Genomic DNA, 23,728 nt, shown 5'->3' on the forward strand with positions numbered 1-23,728 from the left:
ATGGTTTTGACATTTTTAATGGTTGAAAAAAATCAAAAGAAGAATATTTTGTGACGTGAAAATGATATAAAATTCAAATTTCAGTGTCCGTGAAGTTTTATTGGAACATAGGCATGCTCATTTATCTATGGCTGCGTTCCTGCTGTAACAGCAGAGTTGAGTAGTTGTGATAGAGACGGTATGCCTACAAAGACAAAAATATTTACCATTCGGCCCTTTACAGACAAAGTTTGATGTACTTTGCCGCTTATTAGTATAAGCTTGGGCAAGTCACTTAACTTCTCTGTGCCTCAGTTTCCTCATCTGTAAAATGGGGATAATAATAGTTATTACTACTAAGTTATTATGAGAATTAGACAATATTTGAAAAATGCTTAGAACGATGCCTGGCACACAGTAAATCCAGTATGTGTTTAAAAATTGGAGGAATTTAACCTGTTAAACTTGAATTAATCAAACATTCAGGAATAAATAAAATCAAATACTAATTAAAGAATAAGTAAAAATGATTATTTTCCCTTTATAAAAATTATTACTTTTATGAATAGAATAAGAATTTAAACTTGAACATGGATTAACAACATGCAAGATTTTAAAACTAGAACTTCAGTAAACTAAATATTAAATATCCAAGTACCAAGTCCTTTCTGAGCCCCGGAGTCCCTCTTGGACTTGTGGGCCAGGCTCTGTGAAGAATTCCATTGCCTTGGAGACCAAAGCTCCCCCAGGGGGCTTCAAGCAAGGTTTCTGGAAGACTGGGTATTTGGAGTTACGTCTGGATTGAATTTTGACTTCCTAGCTGAGTAACTTTGGGTAAGTCTTATTTGTAAAGTGAGGTTAGTAATACCTACTTCATAGCGATGTTATGAAGATTAAAAGTGCTAATGCACATAAAATGTTTATTGCAATGCTTGGATTTTAGTAAAGCATTCAATAAACATCAGCTGGTATCATTATTACCATTCTCCCATGAGCTGGGCACATACTGGATTATTGGTAATCGGGTTCTAAACTCCTGGCAGAGCAGGTTATGCGTATGATGTGGTTTGAGTGGTACTGGGAGTCCTCTCTGCTTGCTTTGATTTTCTGACATTCTACCATATCATGGGCTTTCAGTTAAACATTGCTCTCTCTAACGATCCACTTTTTAAAGGATTCAGTTTTCAGAGAGCATCTCCTCCTCCTTGGCATGGTTTAGTTTACTAGGTAGTAGGTATCTGCTTTACAATGGCAGCCTGCCAACAGTGAACATCTCAGCAAGGGCTGAGATTCCTAGTACACTCCAGGGGAAAATGGGGAGTGGGGTCAGGGTCTCTGAAAGATGGTCAAAATGTAAGGAAAAGGAGAAATTCTGCACACTCTTTAGGTCTGTCTGGCTAGTCTGTTCCCCTGAGCTGTCAGAGCAGCCTCTCTGCCTTCCCAGGGATGAGTTTACACAGCCATGCCCCTCTCGTCCCCTGGGACCTTCACCTTTGAAATCCGCAGGCCTGCCAAGAAACAAGCCTGGCCCAGGGCGCCACCTGCTGTCTACCTGCCTCGTCTCCTGCACAGAGGGCTGGAATGGTACTTTTTCCCCTTTTAGCACTAACCCATCCCTGCTCATCTACCAGCAGCCCTGAGCACCTCTTGCCCTTCTTCATGACATCAGGACTCCCCTTCGTCTTGGAGCTGGGTGAGATATCAGTATTTATTTCCCAGTGACCTTGAGGTTTGACACCATAGCCAATTCTGAGGCAGATGGTGGGGCCTCACGATTATTCCGTGATTAAAAGTCACTTCTGGCATCATGTCTGTGCTTTTCCAGTCTGGAACAGCGGGAATAAGGCCACCACGGTGACCTTGACCATTGGTGAGGGAGGAAGGAGAGGAGAGGAGTGACTCACTGCGCATCTTCCCTGTAGGTTACCAGCTTGAGGTCTCAGGATGCATTGGACTCTATTTTAGTCTCTGGAATTTGTCATCATCCAGTGCTATTTTCCCCATTACGCAGAGATGGCAGAGGGATTCGGGGCAGGCCTCTGTCTTCATGCAGACCGTGCCGCTGTCCCCCTAGGGGCAGTCTGGAAAGAGGCAGACGTAGAGGCTGGGGAAGGCTACGGATTTGAGCCCCGCAACTCCCGTGCTAGGACCTGTCTCTGAAACTGAGGCTCAGAAAGGGCGAGGAATCGCTTTGGGTCACAATGCGCTCCCAGGGAAGCGCCAGAATGAGCAGAATCCAGGATCCTGAGCCCTCGGGTCTCCCTCAAAGCTCAGTGGTACCTGCATTCTTCTTCGAGCTTTTTCCTCAAAGCAGCCTTAGTATCGGCGATGTTTTTGAGCGTTCTGAGGCGACGCTCCAAGACTTCCCCTTTAAGGCGCTCTTCCCCTTTAAGAACCCACGGCTCCTCCCGTCACGCTGCGCCGCAGCCTTAAAGCCCCGCCCCTTCAAACAGCTCCCTTGGTCGGCGACCGCAGCGCGGTAGTCACGGCCCCTTTAAGCCTGAGCTCCGCCCCTGCCCCCCCGCCCTCTCCTCTTCCCTCTCCCTCCTGCCCGCCCCGGGTGCCCCGGCGCGTAGTGCAGAGCAAGGCGGTGAGCTCCGGGCCCGAGGGGGCGCCCTTTGCGGTGCCCTCGTGGGCCCCGGGGCGGGGCTGGAGCTGCGGCCGGGGCGGGGGAGCTGGGGTGGTCCACAGCGCGGGAGGGCTGGGCTGGGCTCGGCCGAGCGGAGGAGGGGCTCAGGTGACAGGAGGGGAGGGAATGGCCCCCAGCGGTGCTCGCCTGGCGGCTCGGGGGTGGGGGCCTGGGCTCACGGTCGTGGGGTGTTCCCGCTCTTTCTTGCCCCGCCAGTGCCCCAGCACAGCCCCAGCACAGCCCGCTCGCGGAGTTGTCCCTCGTAGTACCCAGGGGTCCAGGCCCCTCTGTGGGGGGCGGCTACAGGCCTGTCCCCCCGCCTGGGACCGCAGTCGCAGAGGCCGCTGGAGAGGCCCAGGCCGAAAGCGGCGGCCTTTGAGGAGGGCATCAGGGAGGCACTAGCCCCTTCTCGGACTCCTGGCGAGGTGGGGGCCACGCAGAAGGCACAGGGGGTGGAGGGTAGCGAGTGGCTAACAATCTGGGACGGATGTCTGCCCGCGTCCCCCAGATCCGGGCTGAGCTGTGGGCTGGGGAAGGGTCTGACTCCGGGACCTCAGTTCCAAATCTCCTCTGCCCATCAGAGAGCTGGCGGTCACCATGGCAATGCGGGAGCTGGTGGAGGCCGAATGCGGGGGTGCCAACCCGCTCATGAAGCTGGCCGGCCACTTTACCCAGGACAAGGCCCTTCGGCAGGAGGGGTTGAGGCCTGGCCCTTGGCCCCCGGGAACCCCAGCCTCTGAGGCGGTGAGTGTTCTTGAGGAGGAAAGTCTAAGTGGCGGCCTGGGATAGAGGGTGCAGGGACGCTTGGGGCTAACTGCCTTCTCTGTTGTGTTGCAAATGGTAGTACATGGTAGTTACCACTTAATGAGTGTTTGCTAAACACTATACTAAGTACTGTATGTCTTTATATAGATGAAGGCAACATTTATAGATGAAGAAACCGAGGCTCAGAGAAATTTTGCAGCTTGCTCAAGGTCATATAAATGGTAGAGCTGGAATTTTAACCCGTGTTTAACTGAGTTATGTCTCTGTGACTTTCACCACTCTGCCATATTGCCTCCCTTTCTTCTCTGTCTTAGGTCTCTAAGCCATTAGGAGTAGCCTCTGAAGATGAGGTAAATATACCAGTCTCTTCTATAGCCTTTTTCTTTTGCCCATTGTGTTTTTATTTTAAACTTGACTTACCTGTATTTCAGTCTTTCGACTTTTCTGACCAAACGACATTTGCCTCCTGCTTGTTTTTTAAAATGTATTCTATATTTCCACATCTGTAGTTTCTGTGTTTCCTTTTCCTTATATTTGACACCCAATGGGCACTGTCTCTTGCTGGGTTCATTTCACCATCTCTTTTCTCACAGTTGGTGGCTGAATTCCTCCAGGACCACAATGCACCACTTGTATCCCGTGCCCCTCAGACCTTCAAAATGGATGACCTCCTGGCAGAGATGCAGGAGATTGAACAGTCAAACTTCCGCCAGGCACCCCAGAGAGGTGGGTCCAGAGTCTGGTGGGAGGGGAGATCACCATTTTCTCTGCAGATAGGGCCAAGGGGGTTCCATATTTGGATGCTGTTGACGTTGGGGGACTGAGATGCTGAAAGAGACAAAAGGAACGGAGTGTTTTCCTGTGCACTCAGGGTTCCTTAGGCATGATAGAATGATACATATTTCTTTTTCTTAGTTCTCTCTCTTTCTCTCTCTTAAGCCCCTGCTGTCGCAGACTTGGCCTTGTCTGAGAACTGGGCCCAGGAGTTTCTTGCAGCTGGAGATGCTGTGGATGTAACTCAGGATTATAATGAGACTGACTGGTCCCAAGAATTCATCTCTGAAGTTACAGGTGAGGTTTGTCTTGGGAAAATCTAAAATGGTTTCCATGGGGCAATCAAAGTTCTACACTGTTAGCTAATTCCTCTTGGCATATAGAGTGATTTCAGCAGCTATGGCTTTTCTGGACCCTTGATTCCCTTCTAGAGAGCACTGAACCTGACTTCCCTTAGGTGATAATAGGGAATGAAACAGTAAACAGAGGGCTGGGTTTGAACTGGATAAGAGATTTTGGAGATATATATATATGTGTAAGAGAGAGAGAGAAGACAGGACACGAGTTAGGTCTACTTCTTTGTTATCTGGAACTTTTTACCGTAGTCTGGTGGAGAGGATCCACAGATTGGATAGATGGCAGTTTTGCCAGGAAGAGAGAAGCAATTTAGCACAGCCCGTGGGATTCTGGTATTGTCATCTTGAACAGAGTTGGGGCCTTGGGAAGTGGAATTGTGGATTTCAAGAGCCAGAAGTATAAGGTCTTGGAGGGCAAAGACCATACCTTGATGATAATAATAAAAATTAATAATAATAGCTAATGTTTGCTTACATATTCTAGGCTTTGTGTTAAGTGCCTTAAATGCTTTATCTGTTTAATCCCTGTGAGAATCCTTGAGGTAGTTACTGTTTTATTCCTAGTGTTTAGATAAGAAAACCGAGGCTTAGAGGTTAAGTAATTTGCCCAAGGTGACGCGGCTTTGTAAGTGGTGGAGTTGGGGTTTGAATGACCCCAGACCCTGTGACCTTAACCGTTATGCCGTGCTGCCAGGCCTGCAACTTAAACTCTTTAAAGTCCCAGCCTAATTTTCCCTCAGAGCATCCATGCTCACAGCATCCCTTGGGATTGATTCTTCCCCTGTAAGCCTTATGATAAGGGGCCTGGGGGAAGGGCATTCTCTTCAGCTTTCCTCTTCCTGATTGCTCTCAAAGAGAAGCACTGTTAGCCTTTTTCCAATTTAAGAAATAATAACAACAAGAGATACAAACGGAGAAAGTTACAAAGATTCTAGACTCTCAGGGTGCTCACATCATCATAGATCCTAAATTTTCCTGAGAGGATTAATGGGATCTAATTGGTTTCTCTCCCTATCATTTTTTTCCTCCCTCCATCACTTTTATTCTCCTAAAGATAGGGCTTCCTCCACGCACAAGAGGAAAACCCCCAAATGTAACGACTAAAACAAACCTTTAATAAAAGCTATTGATGTCTTTTATCATGACTCCCTTTCCCACCTAAGCTGGAGTTTCAAATAGAACAGGAGGTGCTCTTGGTTTCATTAATAATGCTTGTACTTTATTTTCTTCAACACATTTGATCTTCACAGTAACACTTACAAGGTAGGTGTTTTTCCCCCATTTTATAGATAAGAAAACTTAAATGTGGAAGGGTTAAATACGTTGTCCAGAATCATTCAGTAACAGATGATATTCCAAACTCACATCTCTCTGACTCTAGGCTTTATGCTTAGAATTATTACACCATCATTTAGAATCTTCTCTATGGAATTGCCTCAAGTGAAAATCTGAGCAGTAGCAAAGCTCACCAGACTGAAACTCAGTTTTTCATACAAACCTTAGACTTAAGTGCTATCTTTTATCACAGAGAGACTTGTGTTGTAATATGTGGACATCATTCATTTTTTTTTTCTCTGAGGAAGATTAGCCCTGAACTAACATCCATTGCCAATCTTCCTCTTTTTGTTCTTGAGGAAGATTAGCCCTGAGCTAACGTCTGTGCCAGTCTTCCTCTGCTTTATATGTAAGTCATTACCACAGCATGGCTGACAAGTGGTATAGGTCTGCACCTGGGATCTTAACCTGTGGGCCTGGGCCGCCAAAGCAGAGTGCACTGAACTTAACCACTACACCATGGGGCCACCCCCTCATTTTTGATAACTCAGAAAAAAATCATTGCTCTTGTGAGTGTTTAGATGAGATTTTTGTTACAGATACCTGAGTTACTTGCCGCCTGTATGATCTTCCTTAACCTTTAAACAAAAAACATCTATAGAAAAACATGTTGGACCTGTCTTACCTGTTAGATCCACTCTGGGAGATGTTTCTCTCTGTTTTGTGTATTCTTTTGGAACTGTGCCTGCTTACAGAGGGAGGGACATGGGAGGCTGGAAAGGGAAGTTGAGCTGTTTGGGGTCTGCCTTCATAAAAATGTCCTATTGCAGTAGTATATTGCTTTGTATGTAGTGGACCTTAAATATTTACTGAACGAATGAATTGAGATCTGGGAGAAAGAACTAAAAGAAATTGATCTCCTAGTAATTCATTTTTTGTTATCCTCAGAGCATTTGTGGCTGATATTATTATATTGATGATATAGGTTACTTATTGCTTTATGGATAAGCATTCTTCGAGATGAGAGAAGGTTATATTCTTTAAATCCTTATTATGTTTAAATACCCATTGTTAGGATTCTAGAATCAGGTTTAAAAGCAACCTTGAAGCTCAGTTGCTTTCTTGTTTTACTTGGAAATAATTATAGTTTCACTGGAAGTTGCAAAATATATACGTAAATGTTCTGTGTATCTTTCATTCCATTTTCCCCAGTGGTAAAGTTTTGCATAACTGTTAGTTATGTTCAAAATCAAAATCAGGAAATTGCCATTGGTACAGTCCAGAACTTATTAGCTTTCATTGGTTTTACACGCCCTTATTTGTGTGTGTTTATAGTTTTATACAGTTTTATCATATGTGTAGATTTGTGTAACCACCACCGCAATCAAGATACAGAATTATTCCATCACCACATGAAGCTCATGTTTTAGCCTGCCATATTTCCTGATGGAATCTGCTCCCCTTCACCTCCCAGTCTTCTGGGCCAAATCATTCTCCATTTTGCGACTGCTCAGCTCTAGGGATGAAACCCATCTTTAAGGAGTTTTGAATTTAGACAGGCTCAGCCAGCATGGTATGCGAAGTTCATACGATGATCGTGAGAGATAAACATGCACTTTGATAGGAAAGGCAGTGGGCAGCTGTAGCAGATGATGATTGGCATTCCTCTGCATGGTAGAGGACGAGGCTATGGAATAAATGGAATACCAATCTCATTGTGGTGTTTTCTACTTTTGGTGTGGATTTGCCATGAGCAGAGAGTAATGATAATAATAGCTAATATTTGTTACTCTGTGCTTTACAAATGCAGTATCTTATTTGGTCTTCACAAGAATCCCTATTAGGTAGCAATTATCTCTATTTTACAGATGAGGGGATGGAAACTCAGAGTTAAGTAACTTGTCTGAAGATATACAGTGAATAAATAGTGAAATTGGGATATGAATGCAGTTAGGCTCACTCTAGAACCTACATTCTTTACCCCTGTAGTATTTAGCACAAATGCAAACTTTTGTGGATAAGGGTAGGAAGTTCTGAGTTTTTGACTTTTGAGCTTAGGGTAGATGTGCCAAGATGGAATGAGCACACATTGAGAAACTATATGAGATGAACATTCTGAATTGAATATTTGGTATCTAAGTTGGTTCTAACTCTACCAATCTATGTGACCTAGGATAGTTCCTGCCTTTGTGTAGGCCTGAGTTGCTTCAATCTCAGAGGTATCCAAATGGGTCTGATTTTCTGTAAGAATTTCTCAAAAAATATCGTTAAGGCCAAATGGTGATCTTTTGATTATTTTATTTTGACTGCTTTGTTGGAGCAGGTTCCCAATGCTAGAAAATTCTGAGTCTTGTGGCGAATATTGCCAAATACCAAATTATAGCTATTTGAGGATGCCTTTTCTCACCTCTGGGATTTTTTTCTAATCTATTTCATGTCTGTTTTAAAGTACAGATGCTTCGTATTTTTCCTATGGCTTTTTGTTCTTGAGAGGACCTTTTCACAGAAACGGTCTTCTCTGTAATTTGAGGAGCACTTGTGGCCCGAATATACTTTTGCAAAACACTCTAGTTGAGAGTAAGGAGGAGGGACTGGATATTTTTCAACAGAATAGGACAAAGGGACTAAGAGGCTTTATAAAATCTGTTTAAGTACTAATCATCTCCTTATTAGGTCTCCATTTTAGAGTCAACAGTCTAGTTGGGGCAAAGGAAAGAGAAATGTTGCCTGAAAGAAGTAGTGAGGGAAATCTGGATGTGAGTGTTGAGAGTCCTTCAAATTGAGAGACAGAGTCCATGATCAAAAAAGTTGTCTACCATGTCGTTTATTGTATTGGTAATATATTACTTATTATTTATAATTAGGTATATTCTGAAAGTCTTGATCCTTCATTTTTTCAGCTTTTGGCGTTACTTTCTCAGATGTTGAGATTCCTTTGGTGAAATTATTCAGTAAAGTCTCAGTTAAATGGAATAGAAGGTTCTCTTATACGTTAATACTGAGGGGATAAATCTGCCTCCTCAGTGTTAAAAGCAGTAACAAACCTTCAAATTGGGGACACAGACAGGATGACCGTTTCAGTATCTGGTTTGTAAAGATATGTATGTAGAGCGGAAGGAAAGAACACGGCAGGCTCGTGCCTTCTCTGTGTTGACTCGTTCTTCAGGGCCCTTTGAGTACTCTGTCTCATTGTTTTTTTTTCTGGCCCCAGAGTAGTAAAGGGCAGAGTCCAGGAGGTTACAAAACAGTTAAGCACCTTCATTCAGTCTGGGGCCTTGATATGTTTATTTTGATGTTGCAGTGGTGCCCTTTGTCACTGCAGCTTCTAAGACAGTTTCTAGAATTAGGCTTAAAAACCTAGCCCTTACAACAAATCAAAAGTGACAGAAGTCAGGATAGTGTTTATCCTGGGGGATGGAGGCCTGAGGGAGTCTGCAGGGGAACTGTAAATGCTCTATATCTTGGTCTGGGTGGTGGTGATTTGACTGTATTCGTATGTAGGAATGAATGAAGCAGTATACTCAAGTTTGGCACATTTTATGTACTTTCATGTTTGTATGTTACATCTCAATTAAAAAATGAAAAAAACAAACATCCAGTGGGAAGAGTGGACCCATGTATTTTTAATTATAGCCCAGCATTCTGCTTCTCAGATTCTCTTGGTAGGTATATTAAGGTGAAATATGAGGCTCGTTTCATTGGGAGGGTGTGAACTCTGTAGGTGGAGAATAGACCAGAGGTTTGGTGAAGGAACAGGAGCTCTTCCATTCTCCCTTAGCTCCTTATCCGTTCCCTGCAGTACCTTCGAGGAAGGCGGAGGCCCTAGTGCCTGCTATTTTTCATTGAGGTCTGTTTAAGCAGAAGGGTTTGGTCCTTACTCCTTTCCTGAGCCTCCTTATTTGGCCTCCTGTTCCCAGCTCAGTAAACTTCTGCATCAGGCCCCTTGGGAGTGGGTTGGATATTGAAAATTTAGCAGTATTTATTTGACCAGGAGTCTCTGAGGGATTCAGTAGGATTTCACCTGCTTTGCTTGTTTCAGAGGACCAGCTGAGTATGTATAGTTGTCTGTCTTTCCCTGATCTGTCACTGAGCCTGTGTGATTTCCCCAACTCTTTGCTCCTTGCAGACCCTTTGTCTGTGTCCCCTGCCCGCTGGGCTGAGGAATATCTGGAACAGTCAGAGGAGAAGCTGTGGCTGGGAGAGCCTGAGGGAACAGCTGCCAGTGATCGCTGGTGAGTCCAGCTACTTCTTTTGGGACCCTGTGGAAAGAGTATTGGACAGTTTTCCCAGCCTCCCCCAACCTCCTCCATTCACCTTCTCAAACCAACTTGCAGCCCCTCATTTTCTACCTTAAGGTTTCCACTTGTATTATTACCCCTATGGATATAATCGAATCAAAAACCCTAACTATCCTAACGTCAAGTTTGTAACTTTACCTTATGCACCCTGTTTCCTTTTTAATTTGGAGCCTGCTACTGTCTACTCCTTTTCTGTGCAAAGATATGTTTGGGAAAGGGGGAGAGAAAAAGATGTAGCTAGCCCTTGGCCGCTTCTACCAAAATGTCCTTCTTTAATGTAAATTGGAATTTGTAGGTCCTCAGCAAGAGAGTGGAATAGGATTGCCTTCTCTTTTCCCCACTAAGAACTGTAATTGCCATGGGCTAGGAGTGGGGAATAGCATGGGGAAGGTGGTGGAAGACTAATGTGTAAAATTAGCTTGTCCTTACCTGTTCCAGGAATGACGAATATCATCCAGAGGAGGATCTGCAGCATACAGCCAGTGACTTTGTGGCCAAGGTGGATGACCCCAAATTGGCTAACTCTGAGGTGAGCCACATCCCATTGCTGCTTTGCCAGTAGAGCTGGTCTTACAAGTCGAGAGTTTTGCTTGTCTTACCTAGTTTAGTTTAAAGATAAGGAGGTGAGATCCTAGGTCTGTTCCTTCCTTTCTGGAGAACAGAGACTTAGGATCCTGCCTCTTCCTTCCACTATGCATTCCCTCATTTCCTTGCCTACTAACCCTTTGTCTTTTCTGTGGCTTCTCAAAGCTTAGAGCCAGAAACCCTTTTCTTTTTGCTCTCTCCGTTTTTTAGGGTCTTTAGCATATCTCGTCTGCAGGTAGAGAAGGTCAGGGGGAGGGGCAAGTGCAGGCTCCTCTTGGGCATGGCTGAGAGTGCACACCTGGAAATCCTCTCCCAAGTGGCCTATGTGTGTCTCTGTGCCCCAGTTCCTGAAATTCGTGCGGCAGATTGGCGAGGGCCAGGTGTCCCTGGAGTCCGGTGCAGGGTCGGGCCGAGCTCAGGCAGAACAGTGGGCAGCAGAGTTTATACAGCAGCAGGTAGGACATTGTCACTTCCCAGTCCCACTTCAGAGGTGGCTGGTGCCCCAAGCCGTGGGTTCAGTGTTCAGTGTTCCCAGATGGGGAAGAGATTTATTGCCAGCTTGTTTTGGTAGCATCCAAGTCCTGAGTGGGTGGGAAAGAGATTCTGAGAATATTATTCTCAGAAGTGTCCAGGATGGTGGTGTTTAATGGGTATTTAGTTGGTAGAAAGTCATTGGTGGTGGTATGACCATCCTTCTTTGTCACAGGGTACATCAGATGCTTGGGTTGACCAGTTCACAAGACCAGTAAACACATCTGCCCTTGATATGGAGTTTGAACGAGCCAAGTCAGCTATAGAGGTGAGAACAGGCAGTGCAGGAGCAGACGCCCCAAGAAAAAGCACGCGGTTGGAGAGAGTGGGTGTATTAACATCAAAGATGATGAACGCTGTATTTCACACTGTTCCTGGATCAGCTGTGTTAGGATTGCTTGGAGTGGGTGCCGTTCAAAAATGAAAATTCCTAGGCATCACCTCAGATGGACTACTGAATCTGAACCTGGGGGTAGGATCTAGGAATCTGCATTTTAAGAAAGCTCTTCAGATGATCTTAAACACATTGAAATTTAAGAACTGCTGCCTTAGGGAATACATCCTAAGATGGAGCTAAGAGTGAGGTGGGATGGTCATGATGGATCTCCTCTTTCTGTCTGCCTCCCTTTCTTACAGTCTGATGTTGATTTCTGGGACAAGTTGCAGGCAGAGTTGGAGGAGATGGCAAAACGGGATGCTGAGGCTCACCCCTGGCTTTCTGACTATGATGATCTCATGTCTGCTTCCTATGATAAGGTAAGAACTAGTTTTTCAGACTGTAGGATTTCCATTGTCTCTCCATTAAACCCGAATTTGAAGGGTACCTGCTTTCAGGTAATTAGTTTTTGAGCCCCTTTCCATAAAAGGTCTGCATCATTGCCTTGCCCCTGCTCTCCTGCAGTAATTGAGTGTATGCTTTATTCTTGGCATATAAAGGTTATTATTAAATAATAGACCACCTTTGTCAAATAATAATGCAGTGACATAGTACCTATGATAGAGATTTGCACATCATGTATTAAGAGCACAGATGAAGGAGTTCTGCTTTGGAGGTTGGTGGAGAATATTCTGAGAAGATTGATAACTCCTTTGGTAGAGAGTGGTAGTTAGTAGACTGTCTCTGTGCCTCCATATCTTAATATCTATTTACTTTTTTAACTCATAGGTTTATTTTAAATTCTAATCTCTTCCTGTAGATACTCACTACTTGCCCCAATTTAGGGTGTTTTCAAAGAATTATATTAAGTAACTTAAATGTGAGGAAAATTTCCCAGCAGTCATTGGTGAAAGATGATCGAATTTTACGTATAGCATATACTATTGACTTAGAGCTGTATGTTATTTCAGAGGTCTCACTCTGAAAAACAAAACTACAAGTGGGTTGTAGGGTATTTGGGGATGTGGTTAATAATTGAGCTGCTGAGTTGAGGCATGAGGGAGAAGGGAGAGAATTTCTTGGTTTTGAAAAATGCAAAAGAGGAACTGGGGAGGTGAGTAATGAAGTCTTTCTCAGCTTCGTTCTGGTCGGGGAAGGATTCTGGGGCTAGAGCCAGGCTCTGAGATGTAAAGCAGATGCTAGAGGTGGGTCTTGATGGAAGAGAGATGTGCAAAGATAGGGAAGAATAAAGTTCAAGGTAACTTAGAAAAGGTTACGCTTTGAAAGCTAATGAAAAACCTAGTACTAGGAAAATTATGAATCTGTTATTCTGGCCCAGTTTCCTGAGAGCTGTCCTGTTACGTAATAGAAAAGAGAGCTTACTTCTTGGTAAGTTCTATGTTTTGCCATGATAAGGGTTTCTTTCATAGAATTCTGATGAGCAAGAACTAAAGGAAATACCTGGAGATAATACTTTTATTAACTTGTATCAACAATTTGGTAAGTTGCAGAAGCCCCATTGACTTTATGGCAAGTTATAAGTTTTAGATAAAAATTTCCATGCTTTTGATAAATATAGACATAGTGCTAATTTTGTATTAGCATTTCCTCTTTTTACTTCCATATTAATGACATGCCAGGTGGAATAAATTTTTTAATTCAAAACTTAAAAATATAATTATGTTTTTAGATTCTTGAACCCTATTTGATTATCATTGATACCTTGGGTTATTGCAAAATTAGTATTGGAAACGTTTGCGTTAATGTTCCACCAAAATATGCTGTACTTTATTACTCACTAATCATGAACAATTAGGATTTTATTTGGCTTTATGCTAACTATTACTGAATTATATGTCAATAGTACCTTTTTTTTTGGATGTGGATCTGATGCTGGTTTTCAGATAAATTCATGGGTCTCTGAATGTACTATTTTTTGTTGATGCTGTCTAAAGTTTCAAGACAACTTAGCACCTATAGCTCAAGCAGATGTTGCATACTGTTAGCATAAAGGAGAAGCTTCTCTACTTAGTAGTGTCTCTAAGTAGTGATCCTGTTTTTGCAGTTTGATCCTGTGAGATTTTGGAATAGACCAGACAGTGGATCAGACCTAATGACTGGCTTGGAGTAGACTGTTTAGGATGCAACAGCGATCCCAAGCTTATCTTGCGTTCAGTGGGTTGTTGAAGGTTCCTCCAGAGTACTCTTTTTTCCCTCAACTTTGCAAATATTCTAATTTTGAAAAGTCCCTCTCTGATCAGCAATTGATGAAACCTGAAGGATTATAGATATCATGGACAGGCATGTACTTAGAGAACCCCGTGGTTGCAACATGATGGCATTGATTTGTTACATTGTCTGCCGAGGATAATACTTCTTTAAACATAGCATTTCAAGCTTTTTGGTAGGGCTTTGGTGAATATTCTCCTTTGATGCTCTCAAGAGCTCTGAGAAGCAGGAATTACTTTCGTTAGGAAAATGTGTGATAGGTGACAGTGATCTCTGTTTCTTACAGGGTGGCTTAAAACATGGATTGATGATGGACATAGTTGAGGTTGAATGCAGAAGGATGTATTTTGTTGAACTCTGGTTGTCTAGGGTAAGGGGTCAGCAAGCTGTGGCCTGCGGGTAAATCTGGCGTGCCACCTGTTTTTACAGGCCTGTGAGCCGAGAATGGTTTTAACATTTTTAAATGGTTAAAAAAATGAAAAGTAGTATTTTGTGATGTGAAAATTATATAAAATTCAGATTTCAGTGTCCATAAATAAAGTTTTATTGGAACACAGCCATGCTTATGTGTTTACATATGTCTGTGACTTCTCTCTCACTACAATGGTGGAGCTGAGTAGTTGTGATAAAATGTATTTATTATTTGGCCCTTTACAGAAAAGGCTTGCTGATCCCTGTTCTAGAGTCTTTTTTTTTCCTTTTTTATTGTGAGGAAGATTGGCCCTGAGCTAACATCTGTGCCAATCTTCCTCTATTTTATGTGGGATGCTGCCCCATTTTATGTGGGATGCATGCCCCAGACCACTCATGGCTTGATGAATGGTGCTAGGTCCGAGCCTCAGATCCAAACCTGTGATCTCTGGCCTGTCAAAGTGGAGCACGTGGACTTAACCACTACGCCACCAGGCCAGCCCCGTCTAGGGTCATTTTTTACCTTCGGAGTTTTCATATTGTACAAAAATGTGCTAGGAACATTACCTATTCTCAACATGAGTATACTCTTTAAACATTTACCCTAAATCCATCTCTTATACTGTGTCTTGCTGCTTAAGCCTCCATTGTAATTATTTAATTTTTATATTGTCAGAAATAATTTCAGTCTGATGACTTATAACGGTTTAGAACTTTACTGGTAAGATTTAGTGTTTCTGGTTCTTCAGCAGTTACACAGTAATATTGAAAAAGGGCCTCACTCATGTCTTTATTATGTACAGTTGCATTCTAATTTGTCCGTAACTATATTTAGAAGAGCCCTGCCTGGTATTTTCCGTCTTCTTTTCATTCTGGTGTATTGTTTTGTGATGGTAACCATTTACTCCCCCAAAAGGAACATTTTATTTGCTTGTCCCGAGTCATATGGGTTACTAGTGACACCCATTTTACCAGATTACCTCTTTGCCTGACATGAAGTACCAGTAGACAAAGCTTCGCACTTAGCACCGTAACTCTTCCCTCAAATGAGAAATCCTCAGCTAGAAGAGAACAGTATCTTTCCGAAGTGTTTTCTGCCATCAGGATTTTGGGATGTAGCTTTCATACAGTCAGAGACAGATTAATGTTAATAACTTTTAAGAATGAAATTGGGGAATAAATTAAAATTTTCAGAGTGCCTGAACGTGCATAGCAACTTCATGAGCTAGATTAACAGTTGCATTTGATTGGCAGGGCCTCTGACTCCAAATTGCTTTTCCTTTATACATTGTCACACTATTACAGGATAACGAGAAATGCCCTTTGAACAGCTAAGGGGAACCTCTCTCATTACTGTAAGCAGATCCTGTTAAGAAATGTGTTCTGTCCAGTGGTGAGAAGTCAAGGATGTGGAAATACAGGCCTATAAAGACTTCCTGAAATTAGATTATTCCCAGCATGGATCAGAGCTTGTACACATGCCCAGCTTTCCAGTTGTTGTGAACAGGAGATAGGAGCGTGAGCACAATCCTGAATGATTTTACTGTAGTCATAGACGATCTCCTTTATGATATGGAAAATTTGCCAGCATTTAATTCAAATACCGTTTTGGAGGCCTTCAGCTTCTTCACCTCTCTCGGTTGTCATCTCTCATTCCTGCTGCTCTGACTGTGACTCCTCCCTCTTAGACAGTTTCTCACTTGGCTTCTCTTCCTTGTAGGGGTATCAGTTTGAGGAGGAGAACCCCCTGCGTGACCACCCCCAGCCTTTCGAGGAAGGGCTGCGGCGACTGCAGGAGGGGGACCTGCCGAATGCTGTGCTGCTCTTTGAGGCAGCTGTGCAGCAAGATCCTAAGCACGTGGAAGTGAGTGCCTCATTATTCTGACTCCAAATTGGAGACTGCTTCCTCCAGTTTTGAGGGAAGTCCTAAAGAGTAGTGCACATGGATTAGGGCCTTTGTGATGGCCTGGGGTGGGAGGGCGAGAGCTTGCTGGTGAGTAGGGGAAGCCAGAGAAAGGGAGGATGGAAAGGTGCATACAGAGGTGATGGAATCTGTCATCTTCTCTCTAGGCTTGGCAGTATCTGGGTACCACCCAGGCAGAGAATGAACAAGAACTGTTAGCCATCAGCGCGCTGCGGAAGTGAGTACCCTGAAAGGTGGGATGAGGTGGTTCCAGGGCTCTCTAAATAGACTTTAGCGTGATAGGAGCCCAGACTCAGATCCTCGTTTTCCTTATGGCCACTAACCTATGTTTTCTTATGGTGAAACTCTAAGGTTTAGAGTGAATTGGAGATAACTGCTTCCACTCGTTCATCAGCTTTTGATTTTATTTATGGGACCCTGGCTGGTTCCCTGACTGCTAAAACTTTCCCCTTCTGAGATCTGTAACTATTAGTAACTCACATGTAGAGGATTCCTCTATATCTTAATCTGAGGGATTTGGCAGGAGAGGCCATGATGACTCTGGATTCTGAAGCTTGGCTTGGATTCCAAGGTGCCTGATGGGTGCCAGTGTCACTGCAATACTGGCTCTGCCTGTCTCTGTCCAAACAGGTGTCTGGAGCTAAAGCCAGATAACCGGACGGCACTGATGGCGCTGGCTGTAAGCTTCACCAACGAATCCCTGCAGCGGCAGGCCTGTGAAACTCTGCGAGACTGGCTGCGCTACACACCAGCCTATGCCCATCTGGTGGTGCCTGGTGAAGAAGGGGCTGGAGGGGTAGCGCTGGGCCACAGCAAGCGCGTCCTGGGATCTCTGTTGTCTGAGTGAGTATGAGGGGTTCCTGGGATGACGAATGTAACCTGAGTAGGAGGAGGACCTTGATTTTGGAAGTGCAGATAGATTGAGATTCAGGGGTCTAAGAGTGGGATGAGAGACCCAGGTTCAACTTGAAGGAGGTCTGCATTCTGCAGTCCAGTGCTGGGCTGAAGCAGAAAAACAGGCTTCTAAGTTGGAATTTGGGAGTAGGAAGGGTGGCTGATAGATTGATGAATCTTGAGGATATGATTACTAATTAAGGAATTCTTTTGGAGGGGTAGGAATATAGACATACCTATCCATCTCCTTTTTGCCTTTTCCGCTCCTCATACAGCTCCCTGTTTCTTGAAGTGAAGGAGCTCTTCCTGGCAGCTGTGCGCCTGGATCCTACATCCATTGACCCTGATGTGCAGTGTGGCTTGGGAGTCCTTTTCAACCTGAGTGGGGAGTATGACAAGGCAGTGGACTGTTTCACGGCTGCCCTCAGCGTTCGTCCCGATGTGAGCTTCAGGGGAAGAATGGAAATGGGACATGACTCTGTACTTTGCTGGAGAATCATTTGTTAGGACCGTTGAAGTCATGGAATGTTTCATTCCTATGTTCCATGTACTGATTGCCTTGGGAGAACTGGGGAAAGAAGGGTGGGAGTACAGGGTGATCTGGACTCAAGGGAGTCTGCAGGGCGTGAGAGTGGTTACATTGTGGCCACAAAAGGAATGGGATAGTAACATATATTAGCTAAGCAGAGTGGTGAACCAGGGGGAGGAATGGGCAGAATTTGATCTGAATCTGGGTCCTGTTCCTAACCCTTCTCCATCCCTATACCAGGACTATTTGCTGTGGAATAAGCTAGGGGCCACCTTGGCCAATGGAAACCAGAGTGAAGAAGCCGTAGCTGCATACCGCCGGGCCCTTGAGCTACAGCCTGGCTATATACGCTCCCGCTATAACCTGGGCATCAGCTGTATCAACCTTGGGGCTCACCGGTGAGAGGATCTATTGAGTAATGAATGAATGCACTTTCTCCCTGCCTTTGTCCCAAGCTCCTCATTCTGTGATCCTGTTATTGACTAACTAGCCCCAGCTTGCTTCCTCCCCATGCCAGCTGACCTCTCTCCTTCCATTGCTGTTCTATTTACCAACTCTCATTCCTCTTCCCTACAGGGAGGCTGTGGAACACTTTTTGGAGGCCCTGAACATGCAGAGGAAAAGCCGGGGCCCTCGGGGTGAAGGGGGTGCCATGTCAGAGAACATCTGGAGCACCCTGCGATTGTCATTGTCTATGTTAGGCCAGAGCGATGCCTATGGGGCAGCTGATGCCCGGGATCTGTCCACCCTCCTAGCTATGTTTGGCCTGCCCCAGTGACAGTGGGATGGACTGCCCTGTGAGTGTCCACCTGGAGGGGTCCCTGCTCTGGATGTGACTCCCTCTCCCCAGTTGGGCCTACCAAGGGGGTGGGCTGATGACCACAAGCAGTGTGGCCTCTCAGGAGCTGCCTCAATGTAGGGGTGGGTAATCTGTGTTCTAGTTCTTACATAATTGTAGGAAAATGAGCTGTGTTGTCTGAGTCCCTTGGCAATTCAAGGGCTGTACATCCAGCCACAGATCTCTCTGTTCATCATGCCCTTTCTTGGTGCTGCTTTTTGGGTAGGACCCGAAGATAGGGAGCAACTTGTTATCAGCTGCTGTTTCTGATAGGGTCTACCACATTTGCAATGTCTGTCCTTTACTACACTGATACTGGGAATTGATAATAGTACAGCTTTGTTGAGCAGTTGTATGCAGGAGGTGGTTCTTCCTTGCACCTCTGTGGTGACGACCTAGAAGAGATGTCTTAGAAGTTGACCTCTTTGATTTAAGTGTTGATTTGGCTCAGTAGAGCTGAGTTTTGATAGGGACGCTCAGAGTTCTGTCGTTCTTGGACCTCTCCTGGCTGTAGCTCAGATTCATTACGTATGATGCTGCATGCAGTAAGGCTGGCATCTCTCTTGTAGGGGTCCTCAGGAGCTGCTGGGGTCAGTTGCTACAGAGTTTCTGGGTGTGGGGTAGGAGGAAGGCTCATTTGTGGAATGAGCCTAGAAGGAACCAGATGGGATCAGATCAAGGGCTCTGTTTTGGGGCCTTTGGTAGGAGGACAGAGAAAGTGGGACAAGGGATGTGTGAGTACAGCAAACCCTCCTTCTCTTAGAAAGACTTGCAAATAGGAACTGAGCTAGCTCTTCTAGAAAGCTGGTTCAGAAATTGCAATCTTGCCAAATTCCTAGCAAAGAGGGGGTTCAGTGTTACCATAAGCCTTTGCTGTACTTCCTGAAATGTTTTTAGGGGAGAATGTTGAAAAATCCCCTTCCCCCATATTACCTCCATAAGGTGAAGATTGAGGGAAGATGGGAGAGCAGTTTGGCTGCTTCTCCACTTTCCCCTGTGTGGGAGATACAGACTCCCAGAGACGACTGCAAAGCCGCTTGCCTTGCTTTCAGTAGCTAATGATCAGAGAGATTTTTTTTTAAATTACCATGATCCCAAGCTTCCATCCTGAAATTTATTTTTCTTTGTATGAATATGTGTAAATGATTTAAGAATAAAACTGTAAAATATTTGTATGAAGAATAAACGGAACTGATGTGGATATGAGTTTTCTGCCAGGTGTAAAATTGGGGTGGTGGGGGCTGGGTGTTTGGAGGGTGGGTATTCAACTGTTTTCTTCTTCTCTCTCTTTCAAATTCTCATTGGTGTGTTGACTCGCCATCATCTGTCCGGTAATTCTTGAGCACCTAATATATGCTAGATACTGTGAATAAGACAAACAGGTTTGTGCGTTCATGGAGCTTATAGTTTAGCAGGAAAGACAGATGTTTAACAATCGTGCATTTATTACACTTGTGTTACTACTATAAAGGACAGTGTAGGGTGCTATATAATTGTTTACTACTGTTTTTATTACTAATGACATGGGAGGATTTGATGGTTTTTCCAATGCTTAGGGCTTCTAAAGTTTTCATCTGGCTCTACCTGGTTTTATCAGGAACTGTATCAAGAGCCATAGCAAGCTGGGTATCTATTCTGGGGAAAAATTAAAAAATGTAAATAAATATTTATATTTGGAGATAAATGTCTATGGCCACATTAGAATAAAAACAAATCTAAAAGAGAACTGGTTCAGTAAATTATCCAGACAGTGAAATATTATGTAGCTGTTTATTTCTGGAAGTTTCTAGTGACAATAAATGCTAGCAGCATAATGAGAAAAAAAAGGTTAGCAAACTATTTATAGGTTATCAAGCAAAAATGCATTGAAAAGAATAATATACCCCAATATGCTAAAAGTGCGAAGATTGAGTGATTTTTCCCCTGCTTTATCATACTTCTCTGTAATTTCCAAATATTTTTGGTGCATGTGTAATACTTTCATAGAAAAAATAAAACACCATGGGGGAGGGGGACAGGAGGCAGTGGTGGCTACCACCTGGGTGATCATGGGGTAGGTGGTGTCCTGGGCTCTGAAGGGGGGGCAGTGCAAAGGCACAGGCCGGAGAGTGGGCTGGGCAGGCTGAGGCCGCCGTTTCTACAGCGTGTAGATACAAGAAGGAAAAAGTCTGAGTAAAATGCTTGGGAGTTGGGATAACTTCTTAAGCAAGGTCTCCAGGCGTATCTACTTTGCCTGCTTTTGGTGGCATGAAAGTGTCCAAGAAGATGCTTTTTTCGCGTGGTCAGTGCCGGATACCTCTTTTGAACCCGAGTAAAATCCAACCAATATTTACTAAGCCTGTCATGCCAGGTGCTGTTTGGGCACCAGGCATATAGTTCACGAGGCAAATGTCCCTGCTCTGATGGCTTATACGCTAGGTCTGAAGGAGAGACAGAATAAACAAGTAAAGGGGAAAATTTGAGTTATATGTGCTATGAAGAAATCAAAATTGTATGCTGCACTAGAGAGTAAAGGGGAGGGTTTGTCAGGGCAACGTTAGATAGGGTGGTCAGGAAAGACCTTAAGAGGTGATCTAAGTGACTGGGAGGAGCCCGCCACGGGGAGTTGTAGTGGGAAGCGCAGTTCAGGTCCCAGGGGCAAATGCGAAGGCTCTGATCTGAGGTTGAAAGAGGTCTGGCGTGAAGGAGAGGCAGAATAGCAGGAGAGGGCGTGGAGAAGTAGTCAGGAGCCATGGCTAGGAGGATCTTTTCTGATTATGGTGCAGAGTTTGAATTTTATTCTAAGTTCCACAGGAAGTCACTGGGGAGTTTTAAGCAGAAAAGTGGTGTGATGTGATTTGATTTTAAAAGATCACTCCGGCTGCAGAGTAAAGAATGGGTTCTAGGGGTATGGGGGGCTGGGATGGGTCGGAGCTGAAGCAGGTGGACCAGTTAGGAAACCCCTGCAGTAAGCCAGGTGAGATGCTCGTGGCTTAGTCTAGGGTGGAGATGGAGTGGAGAGGATGGAGGGTAGCATGGAGATGGAAGAAGTTGGACAAATTCAGTATATATTTTGTAGGTACAACCAGTAGAACTTGCTGCCAGATTGGATGTAGAGAGTGGAGGGAAAGAAATGAAGGATGACTTCTGGTCTCAGCAACTGCAGGAATCAACTGAGTAAGGGGAAAGGGGAGGGAGCAGGTTTGGGAAGAAAAATACAAAGTTCTATAGTGAACACATTAGATTGTAGGTAGAGATCTCCTCAAGTATAGATATCAAGTAGATAAATTGGATTTGTAAGTCTCAGGGGAGAAGTCAGGGCTAGATATATAAATTTGAGACTCTTATTCATACAGACAGTATTTAAGGCCACAGGACTGGATATATTTGCCTAAAGAGGGAATGTAAATGAAGAGGGTGTAAGGCTGCAAAATGTACAGATTACCAGGCATACAGGACCCACTGAAGCCACTGTTTGTTCCTGTATGATACAAATATGTAAAGAGAGACCTTGTAAAGAAAAAAAATCTGAGTTGCACGTCTGCAACTTTAGAGAAACAATTTAACTTTTAATTCAAGTTTTTCCATTTCCAGGAAGAAATGTAGCTGGCAGATGGTCTGAGTGCTTGCTTCAATATGACCAGAGGATTCTCCCTCTATAGGTAAACTGATAGGAGGTGAAATGATTAAAGGCTGCTTGGTGAGTGAGGGAAATTAGTTCGCTAGGACATCTTAATGACCCCGTTCTCTGCTTGCTGGTGGGCCATCTCCACAACGCTGTCAAGCCAACCAGACAAGCATGCCAGGGCACCCACTTCTGTAGCCAGTGCTTGCATGGCATTGCCTCCTTGAGGCTCTTCTGTATTTTCTTTCTTTTTTTTTATTTTAAAAATTATTTTTAATTTTTAAATTAAATTTAAGAATTTTAGAGCAGTTTTAGGTTTACAACAAAATTGAGGGGGACGTTTCCCATATACTCCATGCCCCGACACATGCGTAGCCTCCTCCCTTATCAACATCACCCACCAGAATGGTACCTTTTTAACCGTGGATGAACCTGCACTGACACATCAATCACTCAAAGTTCGTAGTTTACTTTAGGGTTCGCTCTTGGTCTTAGACATTCTATAGGTTTAGACAATGTATGACAACTATATCCATCATTATAATATGCAGAGTAGTTTCGCTGCCCTGAAAATACTCTGTGTTCTGTCTATTTATCACCCTACTCCCCTGCCCAACTGCTGATCTTTTACTTGTCTCCATAGTTTTGCCTTTTCCAGAATGTCACATAGTTGGGATCAAACAGTACGTAGCCTTTTCAGATTGGCTTCTTTCACTTAGTAATATGCATTAAGGTTCCTCCATGTCTTTTCATGGCCTGCTGCCTCGTTTCTTTTTAGACTGAATAGTTGTCGATTGTCTGGATGAACCACAGTTTATGTATCCATTCACCTACTGAAGGACACGTTGGTTTCTTCCAAGTTTTGGCAATTATGAATGAAGCTGCTATAAACATTCTTGTGCAGGGTTTTGTGTAGACAAAAATTTTCAACTCCTTTGGGTAAATACCAAGGAATACTGTTGCTGGATGGTGTGGTAAGAGTAGATTTCGTTTTGTAAGGAACTTCCAACCTCTTCCACAGTGGCCGTACCATTTTGCGTTCCCACCAGTGGTGAATGAGTTCCTTTTGCTCCACGTCCTCGGCAGCATTTGGTGTTGTCAGTGTCTTGGAGTTTGGCTATTCTAATAGGTGTGTAGTGGTATCTCATTTTAATTTACATTTCCTGGATGACATGTGTAGCACCTTTTCATGTGCTTATTTGCCATCTGTATATCTTCTTTGGTGAGGTGTACTCTATGTTTCTGACTACCATCTCCCTTTCTAGTGGTCGTTATCTGTTCTTTAGATACTTTCTTTAAAACCTTAAACCAGGTTTTAGGTTTTCTTTCTGTCCAGGAGCTTTTAAGTTCCTCTTTGTATTTAGAGGCCCTACTTGACGGGTCTCTCTACTTGCCAACTCCCTGTCTTCAGATGATCCTGCCTCTGAGCTTACTGAGAATCAAAGTCATCAGGAAAGAACGGTATAAACCTTCTCACCTGCCCCCAATACATTTATCTCCACTTGCATCTACTGGGTCCTTCCTCCTTCCCTGTGTCTCAGGGGAGCAATTACCTTCTTCCTCTTCAAGGATAATCCCTTATTCTGGTTCTCAACTTTCTGTCTTCTCAGGACATTGCTTATCTAGCCTTTATCTTTAATTTCTCCCTCCCTACTGGCTCTTTCCCTTCATTAAATAAACATACTCAACTATTTCCCATCTTAAAGCAAACAAAAATCTAACTAATCCCCT

The 23,728-nt window shown here is 44.0% G+C and overlaps 1 protein-coding gene and 1 long non-coding RNA gene across 34 annotated transcripts; one reads left to right on the forward strand and one right to left on the reverse strand.

Annotated features, from left to right (window-relative positions):
* Positions 1-1,413: 1,413 nt before the first annotated feature.
* Positions 1,414-19,594, forward strand: PEX5 (peroxisomal biogenesis factor 5). 33 transcript variants are annotated; one of them, XM_014740638.3, is made up of 16 exons: positions 1,414-1,672; positions 3,190-3,352; positions 3,688-3,723; positions 3,967-4,099; positions 4,313-4,444; positions 9,905-10,010; positions 10,515-10,605; positions 11,006-11,116; positions 11,368-11,460; positions 11,829-11,948; positions 15,929-16,072; positions 16,279-16,349; positions 16,763-16,975; positions 17,302-17,467; positions 17,796-17,953; positions 18,132-19,594. In XM_014740638.3, the coding sequence occupies exons 2-16, from the start codon at positions 3,206-3,208 to the stop codon at positions 18,331-18,333; spliced, it is 1,923 nt and encodes a 640-aa protein (XP_014596124.1). In that variant the 5' UTR covers positions 1,414-1,672; positions 3,190-3,205; the 3' UTR covers positions 18,334-19,594. The 33 variants fall into 33 exon arrangements, with proteins under 33 accessions (XP_014596124.1, XP_070127052.1, XP_070127038.1 ...); XM_070270937.1 differs by having other exon boundaries at positions 1,519-1,672; positions 11,853-11,948; XM_005610900.4 differs by lacking the exon at positions 1,414-1,672 and adding an exon at positions 2,411-2,569.
* Positions 1,661-2,360, reverse strand: LOC138924765 (uncharacterized). Its single transcript, XR_011439976.1, has 2 exons — positions 2,260-2,360; positions 1,661-2,060 (listed from the first exon to the last, which is right to left on the reverse strand). It is a non-coding gene; the product is annotated as an uncharacterized lncRNA (long non-coding RNA).
* Positions 19,595-23,728: the final 4,134 nt, after the last annotated feature.

Source organism: Equus caballus, chromosome 6 (assembly GCF_041296265.1).
Source record: "Equus caballus isolate H_3958 breed thoroughbred chromosome 6, TB-T2T, whole genome shotgun sequence".
NCBI classification, from domain to species: domain Eukaryota; kingdom Metazoa; phylum Chordata; class Mammalia; order Perissodactyla; family Equidae; genus Equus; species Equus caballus.